General features: G+C 45.9%; 1 protein-coding gene across 9 annotated transcripts in view; it reads left to right on the forward strand.

The window, feature by feature from the left end:
- Positions 1 to 24,584, forward strand: part of TACC1 (transforming acidic coiled-coil containing protein 1) — a 93,972-nt gene extending 69,388 nt beyond the window's left edge. For 7 of the 9 annotated variants that reach the window (XM_034762006.1, XM_034762007.1, XM_034762002.1 and 4 more), the window contains 9 exons: positions 435 to 642; positions 5,760 to 5,815; positions 10,326 to 10,463; positions 11,725 to 11,801; positions 12,455 to 12,498; positions 13,115 to 13,275; positions 14,325 to 14,431; positions 18,026 to 18,146; positions 19,153 to 24,584. In XM_034762006.1, the coding sequence (XP_034617897.1) occupies positions 435 to 642; positions 5,760 to 5,815; positions 10,326 to 10,463; positions 11,725 to 11,801; positions 12,455 to 12,498; positions 13,115 to 13,275; positions 14,325 to 14,431; positions 18,026 to 18,146; positions 19,153 to 19,221 (981 nt within the window). In that variant the 3' untranslated portion in view covers positions 19,222 to 24,584. The remainder of the gene's footprint in view (positions 1 to 434; positions 643 to 5,759; positions 5,816 to 10,325; positions 10,464 to 11,724; positions 11,802 to 12,454; positions 12,499 to 13,114; positions 13,276 to 14,324; positions 14,432 to 18,025; positions 18,147 to 19,152) is intronic. The other 2 variants (XM_034762003.1, XM_034762005.1) reach the window with 1 other exon arrangement.
- Positions 24,585 to 25,982: the final 1,398 nt, after the last annotated feature.

Below are 25,982 nucleotides of genomic sequence, written 5' to 3' on the forward strand. Positions count from 1 at the left end.
GTAAGGAAAGGTGTCCCTAGCCTCTGTTTGTCAGAGGATGGAGATGGATGGCAGGAGAGAGATCACCTGATCATTACTTGTTAGGTTCACTCCCTCTGGGGCACCTGGCATTGGCCACTGTCAGTAGACAGGATATTGGGCTGGATGGACCTTTGGTCTGACCCAGTACGGCCGTTCTTATGTTCTTATGTCCCCTGTCCATTTCTGGGGCCATGGTGAGGTGCCAAGTTTTGTGATCACACAGCTTACTGGATTTTGTCCATTCCTTTCTGCCATGTGTTTCTCTCTTCCAAAACCTTCCTGAGATGCCGATAGAAGCGGCTTGCCCACTTGATGAGTTTTCTTTTGTTTTCCATTGGCTGTTCTGATGACGCATTAGCCTGATCCTTATGGATTAGTTTAGCCCTGCTGAATTGCCTGCCTTGATCCCACAGGATGAAGGAGCATTGATCTCAAAAATCCCAGATGTTGCAAACTGTGATGGCCACGCTACTGATGAAGAGAAGCTGGCGTCTACATCCTCCAGTCAGAAACCATCCGGGCCAGAGGTGAAAGGTGAGCCAGAAGACGACCTGGAGTACTTTGAATGTTCCAATGTTCCCGTGTCTACCATAAATCATGCGTTTTCATCCTCAGAAGCAGGTATGGAAGCATATCTCTATTTATCTCTCTCTCTAACTCTATAGATATATACAGCATGTAGACTCAGAAATCCAAGTGACCTCTAAAATAACCTCTAACAGCAAACAGAGCCATGTGAACAGCAGCATCCCGCATCTTATTTACATTCATTGGGCAGGAAGCTACAGTATAGTCTAGTTAAAGGCTCCAATTGTTCATCTGTATTATTTACATTACGAAAAATCCGTGATTGTAGGTTGTTTTTATATAGGCCCTTTTTAATTTAGTGCTGTACAGAAGCTCATGGCATTACATTAGAAAGTTCATCTCCATCGCCACTGACTGAAACTGGCTCAGACAATGGATGTACAGAATAAATCCAGGATCACAAACTGTCCCCTCTCTCACAACGCTAGTTCTCCTGCTGCCTTGCTGCTGCTGCAAACTCCGCATCTAAGCCAGGAGTCGGTTCTGTCATGTGACTCCAATGGGGTGAAGTGGGGCCAACCTTTTATCAAGCTGCAATCCGGCTTGTGCTCTTTCAGAACAATCAAATGTGAATCAAAAATCAATTCCTGTGGGTGCTCTACTGCTTTTTTGACACCTGCCCAGTGTGAGTGTGGGGAGACTGAGAGTTGGTAATGTGTGGATCTACTAGATCATATAGATCTGTATATTAAAGAGTCGTATAAATGAAAACTGTTCTGGATATGTGCCTGTAAGGACATTTGGATTTGCTAAGCAAGTTCTGTAGAAACCTTGTGGTGGTATTTTGTCTTCTATTGAATTTGCAGCTCCAGCCAATCCATTTTGAAATAATTAAAAGTCAGCAAGGATGATGTTAAATCAATGTCAAAGTTACAGGTGAGAACGGCAAAAACTGCCACACTGAAAATTTGCAGCCATCTCCTGGCCAGTTTTGTTTCTTACACATTAATCATTTCTCCTGAAATGTGAGAAATAGCTGTAATAGTCTCTGTGGGCATATTTCCTGGAGGAGAGAATTCTTACTTCTCTCTACATGGGAGGTCACCGTTGATAATCAACTGAGCAACAAGTTGTTGAGTATTCCAGGGAAATAAAGGTTTCATGATTTAAGGAGAAAAACTTTTATTTCACATATTTGGTCCTGTAGACTCACAGGGCCTGATTCCCCAGTGCCTTACTCCTTGGGTAGCCATGTGTCACAGTGCAAAACTTACGTCTTTTCCATCATTCTGATTTGGTCGCATTCTGCGCTCACTTTGCACTGAGGGAAGAGATTGGCCACGGTGCAGGGCAATGCAGAATCAGGCCTACTAAAAATCTAGACAATAAAAAATAACAATAGACCAAGTGGAGAAAATGAACCAGAATTTGTAGCAGTGGAGAGTGGGCCCTTTCACTTCCTGCTTTCCGTCATAATTGTATTCTGATGATGCATATGCTTTTGCCAGTCACATTCACAGAGCACCACAGTGTAATTTAGGAACATAGGGTTCATAAATTATATGCTGGAGTCATGTAGAGTTGCAGGATATCCACAGACATCAGTTATTGGAGGAGACAGCTTTTATCTACTCTCTTCTGCTGCTGGTGAGAATAGAAAGGGACACATGAACCACTCTCTTGACAGATCATCGGGGCCAGTTGGTGTGAGGCTTATATTTGTGTTATTCAGAGTGGGGGGAACAGCTGTTGCTTGTCACCACCTGCAATATCAACAGCCTTTCATCCCAAATGATCCCTCCACTTTACAGAGACTATATATGTGTGAGTCATTGCAACCATCACTGAAATGCAGACACCTCTGAGGTGGAACGCAGCACCAGTAATTAACCCTATGGAATGAGTTTACCAAGGGTTGTGGTGGATTCTCTATCACTGGCATTTCTAAATCTAGAGTGGATGTTTTTCTAAAAGCTGCTCTAGTTAGGAATGAATTTCGGGCCGACCTATGGCCTGTGTTATACAGGAACTCAGATTGGAGGGGCACAATGGGCTTCTCTGGCTGTAGAAAATATACGAACCTGTTTGGTAACACACAGGGAATGAAGGATCTTGCACCCAATCACTATTCAGCCTCACATTTGTTGCCGGTGGTTGTGCAAATCCAGATTGTGGAGCTGGAGAGTGGGGGAAAGATGGGGGAGGATCCTGTGCACATGCCAAACTGAGTGTGGTTCTGGAAAGGTCAGTGGCTGTGGTCAAGACCGCTCAGAGGCAGCCCCTTGGAGGACTGAAATTGCCCTTCCTCCTCTTGGTGTGTGACGATGTCTCCAAGTGGCAGCAGCAGCAGCAGGGGAGAGTATGGGAGGCAGAGGCAGGGTGGGCACACCTCCCGCCCTCCTCTAGGAAACCAACCAGCATTGCTACTCTAAGTGGTGATGGTGAAAAGGGGCCATCAGGGCAGCGTCTTGTCAAGGACAAAGGTGGGGAAAAACCCTACCCTTAAATGCTTATTTGGACAGAGCTGGCTTTGAGGCCAAAGCACAGTGAGAGGACGTGTGCCTTGGGGCACGGGAAGTCAGAGGAAACCCATGAACACACACCAGAGGCAAAATTTGTTCACGGCCGGTCCCAACTCCCAACTGCTCTATGTCTTTTTCAAATGTCCTACAGTCTCCCTACATTTACCAACAGTATGATGCAGATGGGGGTAAATTGGAAACTTGGGAGGTCCACTGAAAATACCTTAAAAAGCAACAGAGGGTCCAGTGGCACCTTTGAGACTAACAGAAGTATTGGGAGCATAAGCTTTCGTGGGTAAGAACCTCACTTCTTCAGATGCAAGTCATCTGAAGAAGTGAGGTTCTTACCCACGAAAGCTTATGCTCCCAATACTTCTGTTAGTCTCAAAGGTGCCACAGGACCCTCTGTTGCTTTTTAAGGTATTTTCAGTGGACCTCCCAAGTTTCCAATTTACCCCCATCTGCATCATACTGTTGGTAAATGTAGGGAGACTGTAGGACATTTGAAAAAGACATAGAGCAGTTGGGAGTTGGGACCGGCCGTGAACAAATTTTGCCTCTGGTGTGTGTTCATGGGTTTCCTCTGACTTCCCGTGCCCCAAGGCACACGTCCTCTCACTGTGCTTTGGCCTCAAAGCCAGNAAAAAGCAACAGAGAGTCCTGTGGCACCTTTAAGACTAACAGATGTATTGGAGCATAAGCTTTCGTGGGTGAATACCCGCTTCGTCAGACGCAAGGTATTGACGAAGTGGGTATTCACCCACGAAAGCTTATGCTCCAATACATCTGTTAGTCTTAAAGGTGCCACAGGACTCTCTGTTGCTTTTTACAGATCCAGACTAACATGGCTACCCCTCTGATACTTCATTGTCCTAATTCACACTAAAGGCTAGGGCATGTGAGAATTCTATATGCAGTGCAAACTGGTGGATTTTAATCAAAACGATTGTTTGGAACAAAAACTTGGGTGGTTGGAGATCACCGAGGATGTGAATTTGCTCAGTGCAGTTTAAATTTGGAACTGTATTTTGCAGAACCCGCAAACTTTTGATCAAATCCTACTTGTTTTTTGGGCAAATTCATATTTTTTTGACAGTCCAATATTCACACAAACAACCCCCCTTCCCCCGCGTAGCCTCCTCTGTCCTCTCTCACACATATCGCACAAGGGCCTGTAATCTCCATGGTTACTGCAGTACACAAGCTTGGGAAGCATCTTTCCAAGCTTACTGTTGTCTCTTGCAGTGCCTGAGTAAAAATATTTTTAATCTCTATATTTTTACTTAAAAAGAGTGTGATAAGCTTAGGAGTGTGTGTGAGAGTGAGAGTGCGTGCTAGGGAGTGAGTCTCACACCCAATGAATGAGACTTGCACCACCTTGCCTCCCACAGGACCTCTCTACAGATTGGCCTGCAAAGGATGCTGAATGAGTGAAGCAGCTCATCCCTTTTAAGCTCCATCACATGATGGGTTTCCCCTTAACTCTGATCTCCTTTGTGCCCATCCATTTACTCCTGTCTTGAGCACCGGGGCTGGAGCAAAACCTCTGTGCCTGCCCCAGAGCTCTCAGGGTGGGCAGTTGCCACTATGCTGCACGTCACCTTATCCTGTAGGGACTATTAATTCTAATAATATCTTCAAACCATTCCTGACAGGAACCGGTTGGACAAACACCTTCCAGGATAGAGAACACTTGGTCCTGCCTCAGTGCAGGGGACTGGACTAGATGACCTATCGAGCTCCCTTCCAGCCCTACAATTCTGTGATTCTATGTTACAGTGATATGACAGTTCCCAAGCCAAAGGATCCCAAAGAACACCCCAAAGTTTACAGAGTACATGGATAATGACCATGACTGTAGACACTCAAGTAAATCCTGTTAGAAAACAGGAAAAGCTTGAGCTCTCATCTTCATGTGCATTTGTACAGCACCTAGCGCAGCTTATCTGGGGAGTTGTATGGCCCCCTCACCACAGTATCTGAGCGCCTCCTGGTCATTAATGGCTTGTATCCCCACAGCTCGAATGCGGTAGGAAGGTATCATTCATCCCCATTGTACAGGTGGGGAACTGAGGCACAGGATAGAATTGATTTGCCCAAGGTGAGGAGCTGGACTTGGGTCTCCTGAGTTTCAGTCCAGCAGCCTCACCCCTAGCCCATCATTCCTGCTCTGGGCTCTGATTCTCCCTGGGGTCCCTGTTCAATGTCAGTATGGTTTGGCATGCCTACCTACACAGAGCCGCTGCATTGTCTTCCGCATACTTTGCCAGCTCCTTTGGAAAGCAGGTGCTGGTATCATAGAATCATAGAATATCAGGGTTGGAAGGGACCTCAGGAGGTCATCTAGTCCAACCCCCTGCACAAAGCAGGACCAATCCCCAACTAAATCATCCCAGCCAGGGCTTTGTCAAACCTGACCTTAAAAACCTAAAAAAATCTGCTCCTTTGCTGCTGTCAGGGTTCCCCCCCGGGGTGGGCATGTCCCTGTGTGTGAGAAAACAGGCCATGTGCTGACCCAAAATAAAACTGTCCATCCGTGTAAGGACAGGAACCCCACAGAGCCTGGAATCTTGAGCCTCGGGGAACTGGAAGAGATGGCCTTAAACTCTTCTATTCCAGCAAGTCTCTTTGCTGGGGTGACAGTCATGCTCTCAAGGCGGCTGTAACACCTTGTGCCCTGTGTTTTAGGGTTTGAAAAAGAGACATCGAAACAGAAGGAGAAGGATGGGCCCAGCAGCACCCTGGTAAGTGCAGCTTCACCTTTACTCTGACCTCCTGTGGCTTCTCCTAGGCCAGTGAACCCCCTGTGAAACACCGTGATTCACTACGGGCCTGATTCTTCAGCCCTTACTCACATTCCTTGACTTGAACAGGGCTGTTTGCATGAGTAAGAAGTGCTCTTTGTGAGTAAGAGCTGGCCTCTGCCAGCATATTGAGACACTTGCAGGCACAGTGAAAAGGGGGAGACTCTGCTGAATATACTAAGTGATCGCCCCAAATCCCTGCTCTCTGACCGCTAATATCCCACATTCCCTGATACAGGCCTGACTCCTCCAGGGCGCTGCAGAAATGGCCAAGTGGGCTCTGGATCAGCCTCACAGTGGTGGGCAGTCTTTCTGAAAGCACCTCAGGAGAAAGCTGCTTTGGGAGCTAATGTATTTAAAATTGTGAACTGGGGATTTAACCAATCCTGATTTCACAGCAGCCCCTGAAGTGCACTCTAGAGAGAGGCCTTCCTTCTGTGCGTGCAGCCCAAAGCTTTGTCCAGGCAGGCAGATGGGATGGTGCTGGAATAGGCTGATGGGCAGGGAAAGGCAGAGGCACATGAATTGTCGGCAGAGGGGCCGGTACTTTGTACACCCAGGAGTCCCATGGGGAATCAGGACAGGTGGGAATGTGTGAGCCACACGTGGTCAGGAGTGAGTGATGGACAAGTGAATGTTTGTGATCCCCAGAGTCAGATGGGCAGTGGAGACATACGCAGATGCTGTCAGAGCATTTTTAAGATGCCCAGATATGAAGCTTTACAGCCTGAATGAAGTGGAAGAGGAGAAGTTGGGGGATAGAGCCCAGACCAGTGACAAGGGAGAGTCTTGTCCCCATCACGTGGCATCCTGTGGCAGCCGCTGGTGAAAAGCAGGCAGTGCAGCCCGATAGCCGCAGTAACTCTCCCCAGAGACAGACGGTGGCTGTGAGTTGCTGGCAGTGACAGCTGCTGCGTTTGCCTGCAGACCGTCTCTGTGTCCTTGCCAGCTGCCTTCCCATTGCCATGTGCTTGGGGAAATTGGCATGTGGTATCATTGTCGGAGAAAAACACAGTTCTCACTTTTTGTTTGGGTACAGCAAGTCAGATGCTTTATTTTCTCTCTATCAATTGCATAGAGGGAGAGAGCTAAACAGGTCTCTCAACAGGTAAACAATTACAGCGAGCATGTATACCTTTTGTTACAGACAATAATGAGCAACAGCTGCATTTTGTTTATACATAGGTCATTCTGATATCTTGTTTTGCTCACTAATGTAGACTCTTAGTCTACAGTCCATATTATCTACACAAGGTCGCAACAACTTCTCACACAGTTCTTTCCCACTCGCCTCACACATTCCTCGCTTCTACAAATCTCGCGTTATTAGGGTTACAGTTAGCCTGACTCTTGCTAACGAACTGTCATGCATTGCATCCCCTTCCTGTCAGTTCTTTCTCTGCTTCCACAACCCCCCCTTTTGTACTACTAGTACAACAAACATTCTCAAATCTTTGTGTAATCCCCTTGCAACATGAATTGGATTCATGTGGCAAGAGACTCTTTTGAAAGCTGGTGGGACGCTGCCGGCGGTGACCATCAATGCACAGCAAGTCTGCTGTCCCCATGGGCTGCATGCACGGCTCCCTCTGCTGGGCGATGCATGGCGCTGAAGTGGTCGTGGGTAGCGTGCCGCTGCAGTGTCTGCTGCTGGGGCTGATGGGGATGGGAGAAGAGAGGAAAAGAGAGAAACAGAAAACACAGACTGGTGGAGTGAATAAAAATCCGGTGCCTCTCTGGAACCAATCACAGTGAATAGCAATGGGGAAGTGAGCTCTCACACCCTATAGGAAAGGGCCTCAAATTCTGCTTCTGGAAGCCAGCTTGATCGCTCCCAGGATGGTGTCCACTGAGGAGGAGATAAAACAGCCCTGGTGATCGAGAGAGCACTGCTGCTGCCAGTGCAACTCCGTGTACTCCCATCAGTCGCTCTGTGTCCTGCTATCTCAGCCTCGTGCACTGCTGGGAGCCAGGCAGCAGTGTCGGAGCAGCTGTGACCGGTGTGTAGATAAAATCCCTTCCCTACTGCGACAGAGCTGTGGACAAGGGGACATGCTACGCCAGCTCAGCTCCACGCGGCTGGAACAGCTAAGAGAAGAAGGTGGCAGGCAGATGACAATGAGATTAACCCCAGCAGCCAGCTCAGCTTCCCTGGGACAGATTTCACTACCCTAAGCCTCCCAAGGACATTAGTAAAGCAAACCAAGGGGAAAGTACTTGCTTTCTGTGGGGATTCCCAGCTCAGGTCTCCAGAGCCTTGCAGGTGTTCTAACGGTTCAGTGTAATGCATTAGTTGCTACAGGGAGGCTCTGGGGTGGACATGGGCATGCAGGGCTCAGGCGGGTATTGGGCCACATTAGAGGGAGACCCTCTGCTCAGTCAGACAAGTCATGGTCAGTGTCCAGGGCAGTTTGTTTCTTCCTTGGAACTGGGAGCTTGGCAGGAAGTGGGAGCGGCTGATTTGGGGAGCGGGAAACATGGGGGATTGTTACTTGCCGAGTGCTCAGGAGTATGTGCCCTAGTGTAGGGTGTCATCGGGGAGTCTCCAAGCTATGCCCAGAGCTGTTACTCCCAAGGAGCTCCTCTCTTGGTGCACTGCGTGGCCATGGGCAGGGGTTGCATTAAAGAGATTTTTCCAATTGCACCAGCTTGGGATCTCAGAGCATTTGTGCTGAGAGCAGCTGATGCTCCCATTACTTTGCTGTGTTCACTCACCTGCCGCTGTGCTGCGTAATAAGAACTTTCACCCTCACTAACCAAACAAGATTCTGCATCTGGCTTGGGACTGAAAAACACTAGAACTTACTGCTCAGAGAAAGGCTGTTTTTCATTTACAAAACGCTGCACAAACGTTGACTAGCTCCTCGATATAATGCTGTGGCCAAGCAGATAACTGGGAAGGGAGTGTAGCTGGGATTAGTGGTATAAAATTAAGAAGGGGACATTTTAGGAGACTAGCGATCAGGAAAGATTTTCTAACAGTGAGATCTGTCAGGCTGTGGAGGAATCTCCCAAGAGAAGGAATTGGAGATATTTAAAACTAGATTGGCTGCAACAGTGGAGAATAAACCCCTCGGGGGTGCAGTATATGAGGCCTTTTCTAAATGATTTTAGTGTTGTGATTTCCTTGCAGATTCAAGTAAGAGGAGATGGGTTCTGAGTGGAGAAGTCCCAAGGTAGAGCACCTGTGACTTTGCTCATTAGTAAGAGTAGCAGGGGAAATCTGTGAAAGGTGCATTGATATCCAGATCAGGGTATTAGATTGTGAAATTCTCCCGGGCAGGAGAGACTCTTGGTTTTCATGGGGTGTGTCCCGGATGAGGCTGCTTTGAGTAGTTGGTCAGAGAATATGCAGCAAGCGTTCCAGAGAACACCGACTGTAATGGCCCTATCTGATGACCTCCTGCTCTAAGGAAGCGTGTTAAATACCCCGCTGGACCAGTTGCTCCAAGAGGAGATTGCTGCTGCAGCACATGCTAATACAGAGGGAAGGGGACGGTGATCTGTCTCCAATCAGGGAGGCAATGATTGGAGCCTGTCTGCACAGGGGTGTCAGCTAGATGGCTGCTCTGCGGAGACAGATAATCGACACTGCTTCCTGCATGAAGGCTGTCTGACCCTACAACCACTTGTGAAGCCCAGCAAAATAACCCAGGCTGTGCAAACCTCTATACAACTGCTGCCGGCTGTAGCGAATCCCCCATTAAATAGGAGGTGACTGGCACGGGATCCGCTGTCTCCTGCAGGCCCTGACATAGGCTGCTGCAATTAACAACACTTAGCAAAGCTCACGTGCACGGGGCATGTAGCAAAGGGAGTGTGATGATATTGTGGGATCTGGCTCTGGCAACATCTTCATTAGAAACTGTCTGATATAGGTCCTGGGAAATGGGTTTTCTGCCATTTCTACGTTTGGTTTAAATCTAGCATCCTATTCAGGACTCAAAGTTTATTGGATTTCTAAAGGGTGGTAGCCTAGAAACAGAGGCCAGGCTGACCTGGAAGGGACTCAAACCTTTACCCATCAGATACATTAGCAAGAGACTTCCCTTAGGGCCTGTTTTCGCTTCACTGTGCACACATCCTGTGAGCTCCTGCTCCTCCTAGAGCATGCATCAAACCCCTCACTCTGCAATGGAAGCGTGTGCCCGTATGCCAGTCTGACAGCTGCATTTTCAAGTGACTTTGGAGGGAACCACTCATCCAGCCTCAACAGACAATGGGACCTGAAGGGGACAGGGCATGACCCGAATGATAGGGTTTGTACCCAGACCGGACACTGCACCTTTTCCTTCCCACAATGGAGACAGGCCTCTGAATTTTCAGTGTACAAATACAGGATGGGTGAAGGAAGGACTTTAGAATGTGGAGACATACCCCAAATACAGGCAGTTGGGCAGAAAAGCTGCAGATCGAATGTATCATTGAGCAGTAATTCTTGTCACCGCAGGGCGATTCTGGACTGTGCTCAAAGGACAAAGCCCCTGGGGCCATGACGACCGGAGCGAGTGGAAGTGAAAGTCCTCTGGAAAGCATTTGCCTCAGTGAATCTGACAAAACAGCCGTGCTCACTTTAATAAGAGAAGAGGTAATGGTGACTCAGCACTGTCGGGGCTGGTGCCTGCTCAGGGCAGCAAAATGTGTACACCCAGAGCAGGAATTCATCTCAGCCTGTGTGTGTGTGAAGCAGCCAGCACCATGGGGCCCTGATCTCCATTGGGGCCTCTAGGGACTACCACACACTAATAATACTGCTCCCCACTGGTTTCACATCACAGGTGTATCCAGGATGTGGGAACTAGCCTCCCAGAGGCAGAGATGCTCTGGGGGGTGACATTCTCAGCAGACACGGTGGGGCAGGGGATGGAGTTTAAGGCTAGAAGGGAACAGTAGATCTAGTCTGACCTCTATAGTAAAGGCCATTACAATTTCACCCCATTACTCTATATTGTGTCTGGCTGAAGTACACCTTCCAGAAAGGCATCCAGTCTGGATTTTAAATCATCAAGTGCTGGAGAATCTTTGTAGTTTGTAATCTTTCTGTTCCTCTTGGGTACCCTCCTACTGCTTGGCCAGCAATTCTCCTAGCCTGCAGAAGGTGCCTGCAAAGAAGATAGCAGCAGATCCCCCCACTCTCACACTTCCATCGTCTTGTGGCAAAAGCGAGACTCCAAAAGGGGAGAGTATCAGAGGGGTAGCCGTGTTAGTCTGGATCTGTAGAAAGCAACAAAGAGTCCTGTGGCACTTTATAGACTAACAGACATATTCGGCGCATCTGACGAAGTGGGTATTCCCCACGAAAGCTTATGCTCCGATACGTCTGTTAGTCTATAAGGTGCCACAGGACTCTTTGTTGCTTTTTACAAAAGGGGAGAGTTTTATAGCCATGGATTTATCTAAGATCTGCACAGGTCCCTTACTGTAAAACCCCAGCTGAGCACCTGTGTTGATGTGCAGTGGCAGGCTTTGGGGCAATCATCTCCTCATGCCTCAAGCTTGCCACTTAACATTTATTTTTCAAGTGGCATAAGCATGTAATTTTCAGCAGAAATGCTTCATAAACGTTTGCAATTAGAGGCTCCAAACATTTTGAGCCAGCACTGGAATCTAGATTAAATCTTTGCCCATTGCTGGTAATCTTCTAAAGAGCTGTCTTCAGCTAATATCAAAGTGTTCGGGTTTTGCATTGCTAGTGATTGGATTTAATGTCTCTGACTATCCTCTACAACATTCCCAATTCACAGTCTGAAGCTGAGCTTTGGGTGTAGGGATGCACCTCCTGGAAGACAGCCCTTGTATGCCTGGAGGTGGAGAGTTAGAGTTTGCATTTTGTTTCCTTTACCATGTAGATAATCACTAAGGAGATTGAAGCAAATGAATGGAAGAAAAAATATGAAGAGAGCCGACAAGAAGTCTTGGAAATGAGGTAAAAATCTGAGCTCTCAGGTGTTAAACCCCCCCCCCCAACATTATCCGTTAGCGTTTCCACACAGAGCTACAGATCAAATCATGCCTGACTCTTGGGGGACTTTCCATGTAGCCACTGTATATTGAAGCAAAAGCTGTTGATTTTGGGGTGCTGAATTGCTTGGTACTGAAAAGCTGCTCATGCTTCTCTTCTTTTGTGACTCTTGTGGTTTAGTTCACCCTGGTGGTAATAAGATATCATGGATAGCCATGCTCAGGATGGAACATGTTACAAGCCGTGAGCTCATCATGCTCAGACTGTAACAAGTCCGTCATATTCTTTGTGGCAAGAGTAAAATCCTATTAACTGTGCATGCCTGAGAGCCCAGGGGAAGGCCAGGTCAGCTGGATGGCCGATATTACTGGAGAAAAGAGGAGGTGATTGAGAGGAATCAGAACTATAATCTAGTCTGTTTCAGTGACTATAAATATAGTTTCAGACTGTGCACACAGGCTGCCTCTGGAACTGGCTGGTGTCATTTTGTTTCCCAAAGCCTTAAGAAGTGGGCTTGGCAACAACATACCAGCTGCAGTTTGCCAGCAACAGAGCTTCTCAGATACAAACAAAACCCCAGACCGTGTGTAAATGTCCCCTGTCCCCTTTCGTTCTAGGAAAATCGTGGCTGAATATGAAAAGACCATTGCCCAGATGATAGGTAAGATCTCTCTGGGTGGCAGCCGTCACTAGCGTTAGGAAGTTGGTGGCCTCGGGATGGCTTGTGGGATTCTGATCACAGTAACAACACAGAGAAAAATGGACCCAGTTTCATCTGCTTCCCCTAGTTCAGTGCTCATCTGCTGTTACAACCAGGACTGGCCTCCGTAAGGAGCATGAAGCAGAATCCCTTACTCCCACTCCACCAGCTGCCCTGACCAGCTTCTCTCCGTCCTGACAAATGACGGTTAGGTTTTCTAAATTGGAGGTTCCATGTGTTCCCATAGCCCTGAGGTTCCTCTCCGTTAGACACCTCCCCCTCCCTCCCCGCACCCCGGCTTTCCACCGTGACCATGTATCGTCCAGTCAAGGTGGGCTGACAGAGGCTCCCCTGGAAGAGCTATCAGCAACATCCAAAGTTGGCCAGTGAGGACCACTGCAGTGACGGCAGCTGTGCTTTCATCCCTGCTTGCTCCTGACACTCCCTCGCGCTTGGAATCCAAGCCAGGGCTGTCATGGGGCAATTTGGAGCGATAACCCCGGGGCCGTTGCTGCAGCAGGCTCCATTTCAGAAAAAGAGAGTTTTGATGTAAATATAATTTACTTCTAATTCACAGAAGATGAACAGAGGACAAACATGGCCTCCCAGAAGAGTCTGCAGCAGCTCACGATGGAAAAGGAACAGGCCCTGGCAGACCTGAACTCCGTAGAAAGGTCCCTGTCGGATCTGTTTCGGAGATACGAGAACCTGAAGGGCATTCTGGAAGGGTTTAAGAAGGTCCTTTACTCTCTTGGGAGACTTGCTTTCCTCTTCCTTGTTGTACCTCCTGTGCTGCCTGTGTGATGTCCTGTCCAATGGTTTCTGGTTAAGGGGTTATAGAAGCACACAGGCTATTATTGTTTCTTGTCCAATACTGTTCTGGTCGTCCTATGTCCCCAACACCACTTTGAATCAATGTTCCTCGGTAGAGTTGGGCAAATAACAGATTTCTCAATACACTGGCAAGGCCAAGATTTCGGGGCAGGGAGGTGGGGTGGGGGACGGAATTGTTTCGGGTCAAACTGAAAATGAAATTTTTTGAAATTTTCAGCAAATCAGAAAGTAAAAAGAATTCATTTCAGGGTGACCAGAATGTTTTGTTTTGATATGGAGCATTTTTAATAATAAAATTAAAGGACATGTCTAAGCTAAAAGTCATTTCAAATAAAAACATCAGGATGGTTTATTTTTAAAACGTTGGAATTAAATGTTTAGTTTTTTTCAGATTTTTTTTTCATTTGAAACAATCTGGCAAAATTGATACAAATTTGCAAATTGTTTTAATGTCGCCAAATCTTCATTTTTCACCAAAAACAAGTCAAAAAATTGCCCAGCTCTACACCTTGCCCTCAGTCGAAGGATGTTTCCGGTGCTTGTGTTTATATGTCAGCATTGGGATGAATAAGCAGGGTACCTGTCCGGGTTGTAAATGTCACAGGAAGCCAGTGATAAGAGCTGCTGGAGCTGATCGCAGCAGGGAGCCTGTTCCTCTTTATAGATTTTACAGTCGCGTTCTCCCTGTACTCTGTGAACAATAGACATCAGAAGTAGCAGAGGGATCCAAGCAAAGGGCTGGAGCAAAGGCAAGGGATTATAAAAACATTATCAGAGTGGTGTAAAAAGGCCATAGCATAAATGAGCAATCTGTTGGAAGAATAAAAAATACTTCAAGTTGTGAACCTCAATTTCCATCTGGGTGTCAGTTTTGTAGTTCGTATCAGCACAGTGTGTCATGCTCAACTCCATTTCAAATTAGTCACCATTGTTTTGCAATTTTTATCTTCCAGAATGAAGAAGCTTTGAAAAAATGTGCTCAGGATTACTTAGCCCGGGTCAAACAGGAAGAGCAGCGGTATCAAGCCCTAAAAATCCATGCAGAAGAAAAATTAGACAAGTAAGAATCCCAGATGTGGTCTCTGTGGAATGCAGGCTGACTCTGGAACTTTGGGAGAAACAAGAATGAGCTTTGATTTCAGTCTTTCGACCAGGTTTATAAATAAAAAATTAGATTCATACCAGAGTCTTTGAAAGAATCTGTAACCTTGAGAAGGGCCCTGCTCATTGTTTAGAGGAATTTGAACTCCTGCAGGGTAAAGCAATCTGTATAACAGAGTTTGCAAAATGAAATCTACCGTTCTATATCATTTGTGCTTTTATAGCGAGGTGGCCTGGGTGATAACTGTACTCTTATAATATTTGAGATTGTGAGTTAAGAATGGTTATAAAGCTGCTGGTTATTTACAATATTATTAGCAATTCTTTTGATGAGATACCATTACTACTTAAAGTGTCATCAAGGGGCAGCACATGCTGACTGGCTTTCCCAAAGTCCTGAGGCAGAGAATATCAGGGACACTGGGGCCTCTTGTTCTAAAAGTGGAAAGGCAGAGAAACCCTACCCATCACTCAGGGCTTGGCTACATGAGAAAATTGCACTGGCTTTGACTTAAGAATCATAGACTTTAAGGTCAGAAGGGACCATTATAATCATCTAGTCTGACCTCCTACACAACGCAGGCCACAGAATCTCACCCACCCACTCCTGTAATAAACCCCTAACCTATGTCTGAGCTATTGAAGTCCTCAAATCATGGTTTAAAGACTTCAAGGTGCAGAGAATCCTTCTGCAAGTGACCCGTGCCCCACACTGCAGAGGAAGCCGAAAACCCCCCAGGGCCTCTGCCAATCTGCCCTGGAGGAAAATTCCTTCCCGACCCCAAATATGGCGATCAGCTAAACCCTGAGCATGTGGGCAAGACTCACCAGCCAGCACCCAGGAAAGAATTCTCTGTAGTAACTCAGATCCCACCCCATCTAACATCCCATCACAAGCCATTGGGCATATTTACCGCTAATAGTCAAAGACCAATTAATTGCCAAAATTAGGCTATCCCATCATACCATCCCTTCCATAAACTTATCAAGCTTAGTCTTGAAGCCAGATATGTCTTTTGCCCCCACTGCTCCCCTTGGAAGGCTGTTCCAGAACTTCACCTCACCCCTCGGATGGTTAGAAACCTTTGTCTAATTTCAAGTCTAAACTTCCTGATGGCCTTTTTATATCCATTTGTTCTTGTGTCCACATTGGTACTGAGCTTAAATAATTCCTCTTCTTCCCTGGTATTTATCCCTCTGATATATTTATAGAGAGCAATCATATCTCCCCTCAGCCTTCTTTTGGTTAGGCTAAACAAGCCAAGCTCTTTGAGTCTACTTTCATAAGACAGGTTTTCCATTCCTCAGCTCATCCTAGTAGCCCTTCTCTGTACCTGTTCCAGTTTGAATTCATCCTCCTTAAACATGGGAGACAAGAACTGCCCACAGTATTCCAGATGAGGTCTCACCAGTGCCTTATATAATGGTACTAACACCTCCTTATCTCTACTGGAAATCCCTCACCTGATGCATCCCAAGACCGCATTAGCTTTTTTCACATCCATATCACATTGGCGGCTCATAGTCATCCTATGATCAACCAATACTCCATGGTCCTTCTCCTCCTCTGTTACTTCCAACTGCTGCGTCCCCAGCTTATAACAAAAATTCTTGTAAGTAATCCCTAAATGCATGACCTTGCACTTTTCACTGTTAAATTTCATCCTATTACTATTACTCCAGTTTACAAAGTCATCCAGATCTTCCTGTATGATATCCCGGTCCTTCTCTGTATTGGCAATACCTCCCAGCTTTGTGTCATCCGCAAACTTTATTAGCACATTCTCACTTTTTGTGCCAAGGTCAGTAATAAAAAGATTAAATAAGATTGGTCCCATAACCAATCCCTGAGGAACTCCACTAGTAACCTCCCTCCAGCCTGACAGTTCACCTTTCAGTATGACCCGTTGTAGTCTCCCCTTAACCAGTTCCTTATCCACCTTTCAGTTTTCATATTGATCCCCATCTTTTCCAATTTAACTAATAATTCCCCATGTGGAACCGTATCAAATGCCTTACTGAAATCGAGATAAATTAGATCCACTGCATTTCCTTTGTCTAAAAAATCTGTTACCTTCTGAAAGAAGGAGATCATGTTGGTTTGGCACGATCTACCTTTTGTAAAACCATGTTGTATTTTGTCCCAATTACCATTGACCTCAATGTTCTCAACTACTTTCTCCTTCAAAATTTTTTCCAAGACCTTGCATACTACAGATGTCAAACTAACAGGCCTGTAGTTACCCAGGTCACTTTTTTCCTTTCTTAAAAATAGGAACTGTGTTAGCAATTCTCCAGTCATATGGTACAACCCCTGAGTTTACAGATTCATTAAAAATTCTTGCTAATGGGCTTGCGATTTCATGTGCCAGTTCCTTTAATATTCTTGGATGAAGATTATCTGGGCCTCTCGATTTTAGTCCCATTAAGCTGTTCGAGTTTGGCTTCTACCTCAGATGTGTAATATCTACCTCCATATCCTCATTCCCATTTGTCATCCTACCATTATCCCTAAGCTCCTCATTAGCCTCATTAAAGACTGAGGCAAAGTATTTGTTTAGATATTGAGCCATGCCTAGATTATCCTTAACCTCCACTCCATCCTCAGTGTTTGGCGGCCCCACTTCTTCTTTCTTTGTTTTCTTCTTCTTTATATGGCTATAGAACCTTTTACTATTGGTTTTAATTCCCTCCCCTCTACACGGCTTTTGGCCTTTCTCACTTTATCCATGCATGTTCTGACCTCAATAAGGTAGCTTTCCTTGCTGATGACTCCCATCTTCCACCCCTTGTAGGCTTTCTGCTTTTTTTAATCACCTCTCTGAGATGCTTGCTCATCCAGCTTGGTCTACAATTCCTGCCTATGAATTTTTCCCTCTTTCTTGGGATGCAGGCTTCTGATAGTTTCTGCAACTTTGACTTGAAGTAATTCCAGGCCTCCTCCGCCTTTAGATCCACAAGTTCTTCAGTCCAATCCACTTCCCTAACTAATTTCCTTAATTTTTTTAAGTTAGCCCTTTTGAATCAAAAACCCTAGTCACAGATCTATTTTTGTTTATCCTTCCATTTAGTTTGAACTGAATTAGCTCATGAAGATGTGAATTTAAACTGATGTAGTTAAACCAGTCAAACCCCTGTGTCGACAGTCTGATTTTGGTATAAGGAGCTTATTTTTGTTCATCTTAAACTTGTTGCAGTTGACTTAAGCTACCCCAAGAAAAGCTGCTCTGAAACTGAAAGCAGTGTGTCCACGCGGGTTTGCCCCATCTCAAATAAACCAGTTTAAAAGCCAATTTAAATTACACCATTGCAACTTCCCCATGTAGACACAGCCTCAGAATCTATTGCTCATAAACATGGAGGAGAACTGGAGCCAGTACAGCAAGTGCAGCTGTTACTGGCTGCTTTAACAGGTGACTTTATCCTTTGCTCTGTTAGGCGTTTAGATAACTGTACGCTGTGGCACTGTGTAATGTTACTCTGTTGGGCTGTGGCCCATGTGATAAATATTCTCTCTCACTCTGTCTCTCTCTCTCTCTGAACCCCCACGTAGAGCCAATGAAGAAATTGCTCAGGTGCGCACAAAAGCAAAAGCTGAGGGTGCAGCTCTCCATGCTGGGCTGCGCAAAGAGCAGATGAAGGTGGAATCACTGGAGAGAGCCCTCCAACAGAAGGTAAAGGCCCTTCGGCCACCGCCCCCATCTGGATCCTGAAGTGGTGTTTGTTTAGCTATTGATTTCAGTGGAAACAATTGCCATTAAAGTGTCTCCTACTTGTCTTGGGATCATTCCTCAGATCACAGCGACATGAGAGGGAGGGTCTCAGAAAAGCTAGCCTGAAGCCAGGCAGAATGAGGAGGGGAGGAATATAAATTCTATTCTTTAAATCTCTGCCCGTTATCCACTTACCATCACTCTGAAATATTGGTGTGGCTATTGGGAACAGCTGCATTTCAAGCTGCACCGTCCACTTGGGGACATGAAATCCATGATAAATGATACCAGGGTGTCTCCATGCGGCTGTTAAATCCCCGCACACCATGGAATGTGTGTCCCAGCTGATCCTCGCCTTGAGTTGTATCAGGACTGTGCCCCTAGACATGGACCTGGGCTGGTGGGCAGTTATACGGAGCTGGAGAGCGATAGTTTGTGATTAGGATCCCCCAGGATCAGCGTAGACAGCAGATCCTGCAGGACTAGCTTGGAATGCAGATCCCTGGGCATCGTTCTAGGGAGATCTCCTGGAGATCAGCGCAGATAGCGAGTCTCTTTTTCTACATGCTTCTCTGCCATTCACTCAGCTGGCACATGCCAGAGTGCCTGCATACTACAAGGATAGCTGCTTTGAAATGCAATGGATGGCGTTACAAAGGGATTAGTAGCCATAATCCTGTTTGCAGAAGTGAATGCCCTGAACTACAGTGCCAACTGCAGAGCAATCTCATTGGCCCCCACTCGCCATGCAATAGAGCCCCAGTCCCTGCAGAGGGTCAGCAGTGGAAGCAGATTGGCTCTGCTTCCCTTTCCCCCACCAGGGGCCATGCCTTTCCTTTTATGATGATGATGATTGATTTATTTGTATTACCGCTGGGGAAAGGGGCTGGAATTGATCACTCACTGGTTACCCGTGGCCATCAGGGAACTTCAGCTCTTCATCTCCATGTGACCGTTTGTCTTTCAGAACCAAGAAATTGAAGAGTTGACCAAGATCTGTGACGAGCTGATTGCAAAGATGGGAAAGACTGACTGAGCCTCGCCACCCTTTGTCCAACACTCTGCACTTGGCTGCTTTTTTTGTAACATTGCGCACCTTGCCTTAGTCTCCAGGAATAATCTCCCCTGAGCAGAGAAAAGCACATGCGCACAGCTGCCTGCCCCACTTGACTGCAGGATCCCATCACCCCAGAGGCAAAGCTGGCGTCTCAAAGGGTTCTAGGCTGATCGTATCAGAGGGTTTGCAGCCCCAGGTTTTTAGGGCTTAGCTCAGTTTTTCCCTAATCCGGCAGGACATGTGCATTTCTTTTGGTGTCATCAGCAGCCACATGCCCACCCCTACAGACAGCACCTCAGTCAGGCCTACGGACACTTTCTGGGGTCCCTTCCTGGCAGCTAGAGAGCTGGTGTGAGTTGTACCCGAGCTGGGATTTTTATTGGTTACATCTATCGAGCACCTAACCAGTTGGCATTTTCTGCCTAAAAACAATGGGGAGGTCCCAGTTGTGACGCTAAGCCCACACCCAGGTGCCGAGAGCTGACAGTGCAATACTGGTACCTTGAGAAAGGAAGGCACTGTGGGGTCTCAGTAGAACTGTCTGGGATAGGGAGGTAATGATGTTAAAATCAGGGGCATCTGACAGGAAACACCCCCCCACACACACACACACTCACACACGGTGTCCACAGCATGTGATTTTGATTAACTGCTTAATCCTACAGCTGAACTGGTTTGCCTGAAAGTGGTTTGATTCATTTCTGATAGGCTGATCCAAGTGTATATTCATGTAACATGTCGTAGCAAGTCCTGATCCCATGCCCTGCCAGCAGCTAGGGAGGGAAGCCCACGTGTTTCTCTGGGTATGTCTACACTGCACTCTGAGGTGTGATTGCAGCTCAGGCTGACATACCTGCGCTAGCATGGGTAAAAATAGCAATGTAGATGCAGCAGCATGGGCTTCAACAATGCACGTAGGTACCCAGGGTCCCTGGCATTTTTGTATTGTGCATCTACATTGCTGCCTTTAGCCAGGATAGCGCAGGTGTTTCAGCCTGAGCTGCAGTCACACCTCAGATTGCAGTGCAGAGGTACCCTTGGTCAGTGCACTTTATTGTCCTTGCACTAGGGCTCTCTGTTCTCTCTTGTCAGCCTTGGTGGGTCCTTCCTCACAGCTGCATAGCTAGATCTTCCATCCAGACAAATGTGCGTGCATATTTGGTTACCTACTTTGTACATCTCCTCTTGGGGTGGTACCACTTGCCCTGTGCTGCCCTCCAGCACCATCATTTCCTGGCATTGATTAGTAGTATTTTAATAGTAATTCAAAATATGCAAAGCAAAGCTCTTTGGTATTGGTTCAAAATGCTACTGTGAGATTAGAGGAGTGACCGCTCCCTTTGGGGACTGCAGAAAGAAGGGAGCAGGCCCTAATTTGTGCATATGGTGAATGTCCTAAAATCCTTTTCTCCAAGTCAGTACAGAATGCCATTTAAAATTATGCAAAATGCTCTGGACCGTGTCTTGCTCTCAGAAATGCCTTTGCAATTTTATGAATACTAAAAGAACCAGAAACTAGTACAAGCAAAGTCAGCTGCAAACAGCTGTTAAATAAACTTGCAGGTACAAATGGGCAGGAAACCGAATCATACTAGCTATGCAAGCAAACCACTCAGTGGAACTGTAGTGTGGATTTTCCCTTTATTTGGACCAAGCCAATTTCATGCAGAATTGCTGAAGCACCTTTCATACTGCAGTAGCGACCCAGAAATTCTGCAGGGTGACATATATTTAAATGAATGTAGATTGTTTTTGTACCATACTTGGAATGCTGTTGCATGAGCCAACATTAGCAATGAGTTTTACCTGTCTGCGCATTGGCAATGCTTTCCCACCCTGCAGAGTTGCAGCTGGTCTCATCCATATGGCATTCACTAGGGTGCAGTACCCCTAGCCTGACAGCAGTGATGCTCACAAGCTGTATGAACTGTTCTGTCCATGCTAATTTCTCTTGGTCAGAGACTTGCGCTTTGGAACCATTTGTCTGAGTTTTTGTGCAAAGCACTCCTGCCCTTCAGACAAAGAAATGTAACTCCAGAACAAAACATGGGCTGTGCTAGGCAACAGCTGGGGTGGCAGTGGATCCGATTTTAAAGTCCTGAGTGGATAGTGGTGAAGTATCAAACCAGGGAAGGATTGCTGTTTTGGAACTGAGCCCTAGCTAGTGGCGGATGTAAAAGTTTAGCAAGCCTTTTGGCTGCTATCGTTTCATACCAAAATCAAACTCTTCTATTTTCTGGTTCCTAACATGGACCATGCAGAGCACACGTCTGTTCTAAAATATACTTTATGAAATGTATTCTGTGGGGAGATGATTATTATACATTGAACAAGACCAAGATGGTGACACCCTGCCCCTAGCATATGACTAGCTAATGGGACTAGTTTAGCATGCCTCCTTTGAAAGTAGTGTCCTGTGCACTGGAGAAGGTCCCTCTGAAATTAGCCCAGGGGTAGTTCCCTTGATGGGATATGGACCCCAGCGTTTTTGTGACTATTGAGCTCTCTGTGGTGGCAGGAAAGGAAACCCCCCATTCCTGTGCTGTTCCCCCGGGAGGAGTAGTTACACAGCCCTCAAGCATGTTGGTAAGAAAGCTTGTATCAGATGATCTACAGAGGGAGACGGGCAACCTCTGTCCAGGCAGTAAGTGAGCGAACCACAGACAAAGGAGAGCATGGGGTCACGAGGCTGCTCTTCCTGTCAACCTCAGTGATCAGGTTACACCAGAGGTAGCCAAATCCGGATGACCAGATGCTTTAGAACGGATGCCAGAATCTTTTAATTTATTTATTATCATCATTATTGTTATTTTTTTAAATTATCTTCTCTGAAGTCTAGACCTTGACTATACCTTAACCAAGAAATTTTGGACCTTGACAAAAAATAATTGATTGCCCCTGGGTTATACCATAGTTTGAGTGTGGTCAGACTGAAGTAGGAGCATTCTCTTTAGCTCACTCGTTTCCAGAACGCACCTAAACCGTGTTGTGATTCTTGAATAATAACGACTCTTTCTTGGCAGGTGTTAGCTAGATGTTACTGCAAGTGGACAATGGCAAATAGATGAATCAAAGGTGAGCCCCCGAAGGAGAGAAGCCAAACATTGAGATACAGCTCTGAACCTCTGGGGTCTGCAGATTTGGGCTAGAAACCTTGTTGAGAGCAACCATTCTGTGGGAGGAGCTCGGCATCTCCACTTCCAGCCCCAGCAGGGATGGGTAAAAAGTAGAGGAAAAAACGTTGTGTGAGGGAGGAGAGTTATCAAGTTTTTTTCAGATCCCAGAAGAAGTTATTTGTTATTTTGGGTTAGTTTTGAGTTGGGGGCAAATTTCAGGTTGTTTCTGATTTTATCGGGATCCATTTAACTCTCCCCTAATAACAATGGGCAAGATTCCAGCACGAGGTCCATGCACCACTCACGTCGCACATGATTTTGGTGAGACTTGAGTGGTACCTAGTCTTGGAACTAGTCCTCTGCACAGGTGTGAATTTCACCCAATGTACTCAAAATGTTGAGTTTTAACTAAAGCTGTTCATAGATTGTAAAAGAGTAGCCAGGATCCCGGGCTGACCTGCTCTCTGCAAACAGTGTCCATGTTGTAGCAGAGTTTAGATAGTAATCAAATGGCATTGAAAACCTGCCTGGCAGCTCCAGAACCAAATCTGAGTTTTTGTAAAACATTATTCTACTACCCCAAGAGAAAAGCCTATGAATAAACAAGAGTTTGCCACAGAAATGAGACGCGCTTTCTTAATAAATCGTGTTTAATAAAACCCCCTTTTATGCTTGTCACATCACAGGTTCTCCTCATCCCCCAAAAAATCCACATAAGAGCGTGTAAATGATGTCCATTAGATCCACTCGTTCTTTGTTATGAATAGTTGTTTGATGTGATCTCTGCCCTCAGATACACTGACCCATATTATGCCACTCATGTTCACTTCCACCTGTGTTAAGAGAAGCGAAATTAGATTTCTGAGCAAACATAGTTGCATTTGCTATCTTACTGGGGCCATAAGGGACTAAAACAAAAGCAGGAAAGGTTTGCTTATTGAGGGCTAAAGTCTGGAGATCCAGCGCATTGGGGTGCCGGGAGATTGATTCCTCAAATCTTAGCATGTTTTGAGGTAGCTGTCTCTCTGTGAGGTTTTTTTCCGTTGCTCTGAGATGATGCGTCCTTGCAGAGAGGTTTTGATAAACTCCAGAGAACACAGCTCTATAAAATACAGTCATGAATCTCAGCATCTATACAGAACTGCAGCTTGCAAATTACAAAGTAAATCTTTAACAAACCTCCCTGTCCTCCAAAGGTAAGAGAACTGAAATGCAAGACTGAAATGCGGAGAGCTCCTTCCTCCCCCTCAGTAGTAATCTGATTTGAGAGTATTTTCCCATTTGTATCTGTTCCCCAGAGTGCAGTGATTGCACTTTCACTGTCTGTATCATCTGAGTGTTGTTCCATTTCTGTGCCTCTCAGCATGCCGTTAGAATTTGGGCAAATGAGATTCCTAAGGAATGATTTATTAACTATAATATGGTTATAGTTATATATATAATGGTTATAGTTATATATAATGGAAGATGTATGGAACTTTAAGTCAGTGAGACTGTTTTATCTTGTATGCTGCTTTATAGTGTACAGACCCAGAAGCAAAGCTTTGGTATAGACTGGATTATCATCTGTAGATCTTTCTATTCAGGTCTGTAAAGATGCCGCTTCATCTTTTGCCATTCAGTAGCATTTTCAGGAAGATCTGAAACTTGCTGCTGTTCCTGTACAGAGAGATAATGGCAATACTCAAGCTTTGCTGAGTAATTTTTACAAGTGTCTTGTGAACACAAAACTCCTTCCCTAATGAATAAGCCAAGATGTATCGCTCATACCCGGAAACTTGCAAATGGCCATGCACCAAGTTCAAAGCATGATCTCTCTCTTTTTTCTAGTAGAATTGCACCATCCCTTTTAACTGTCAAAGTTGCCTGCCTGTAAAATTATTAATGTTGCCGTCTACAAGTGTACATTTGCAATAGATCTTGTCTGCAGTAAAGTGCCAATTAATGACCATCCTGACTGCAAATCTGTTTCCACTGCATCCCTCGTGCAGTCTCTTCCCTCCCAGAGGCAGGAAGAAGAACTCTTTGCATTGACTACTATCAGGATTGCTTTGTACAGTGTATGTAACTACCATCTGCATAAATTTTATATGTACAGTAATTTCCCTTTTATATGTCAGGTAAATATTTGTAAGAGTTATACTCACACAAATGAGATTATAATAACGATTACTAATATATTTTTTCCATGTTTCATTGCCTGAATAAAAACTGTATTTACCATTCTTGGATGCTTTTCCTGTATCAGTTCATTGTATGTGTATTGAGGACCTGATTCTGACCTCATTTACTCAGGGTTAGGTGTCACTCCATTGATTTCAGTGCAGTTACTCCTCATTTACACCAGTGCACGTATGATCAGAATCAAATCCTGAGACTGGCTTTTATGGACTCTAAAATGCACCCAGAATTAATTTTAAAAATGATTAATTTCCAGTGCCCTCAGGTCACGTGCTTTATAGTTTCATGCTAATTTGAGGGGATGTTCCCTGTATTTTGTGGGTTTACATGGTGACAGACTTTGGGCGGGCTGGCTGCAGAAAGGTGAATAGAGGGTTGTGGTCGTAGATCAGGAGACAGGATTCAGTTCTAATCCCAGCTCTGACACCGATTCTCTTGATGGCCTCATGTAAAACCTCTCCTCTCTTTAGCTTCTCCATCTGTAAAAAGGCAGATATTTCCCAGCCTGACCACGGGGTCGTGAAGGAGAAGGAAGCATTGCACAATGTAAATGCTCAGTGTTAATATTCATCACTGATAATCCTCAGGCTGGGAGAGTTTCAAAGTAAATGGAGGTGGAGGATTTGGGAATGGGAGAACTGTGTCCAGGCTGAGCTCCATCAAATGGGAGGAGGCGGGTTCCTTTTTTAGCACTGTCGATCAGCTTAATCAGCGTTTTAAAAATCCACTGCAACGTCAGCGTTTTCCAGCAGCTGAGAAGCATTCTATACGCAAAAACGAGTGCGACATTGTGCTGTGCCCCAGCAGGTTGCTTCCACGCTGTATTTCCAGCAGCTCCGTTCACCTTGCCAGGACGCAGCTCTCTAAGGGAAGAAGGACATTTCAGTACTGTGTGCAATTGCCAAACTACCCAATGCCCTGCCATTCTGAGTCGTGTACCCCCGTCTCCCCCATCTGACAAATAACTGGACCCTTTGCACTAGACTTTCCCAGACTGGAAACAAGCCTGTGTAGTTGCTGGAGCTGGGTAGTAAATCTCATATGTGCAGCCAGAGCAATGGGAAGGTGCATGTTAAATGGGTTTAATGATCATTGATACTTTTCCGCTCTGTGTGAGGATCTCCGAATGCAAGAGTATGGCAGTGTCACTGTTCCCCCCTTTTCTTTGAACAGGTGGGGAAATTGAGACACAGAGACATTATTTGAGTTTGGCCAAGGTCACAGTGGTACAGGATTAGCTTGGGAGTATTCTGTCTCGGAATTGCCTGCATGAACCACTAGACAATGCTGCATGTCTCTGAGTGTGTTATTCCGACTCTTGATCCAGGGGTAACCCCGATAAAGGTAGGGAACCTAGATTTCAGTTCCTGCCTGTGGGATTGTTTTTCATTATGATTATAGGAAGTGATTTGGAGAGAGACCTCGCTCATCTGAATGAGCCTG

This window comes from Trachemys scripta, chromosome 2 (genome assembly GCF_013100865.1).
Source record: "Trachemys scripta elegans isolate TJP31775 chromosome 2, CAS_Tse_1.0, whole genome shotgun sequence".
In the NCBI taxonomy this organism is placed as follows: domain Eukaryota; kingdom Metazoa; phylum Chordata; order Testudines; family Emydidae; genus Trachemys; species Trachemys scripta.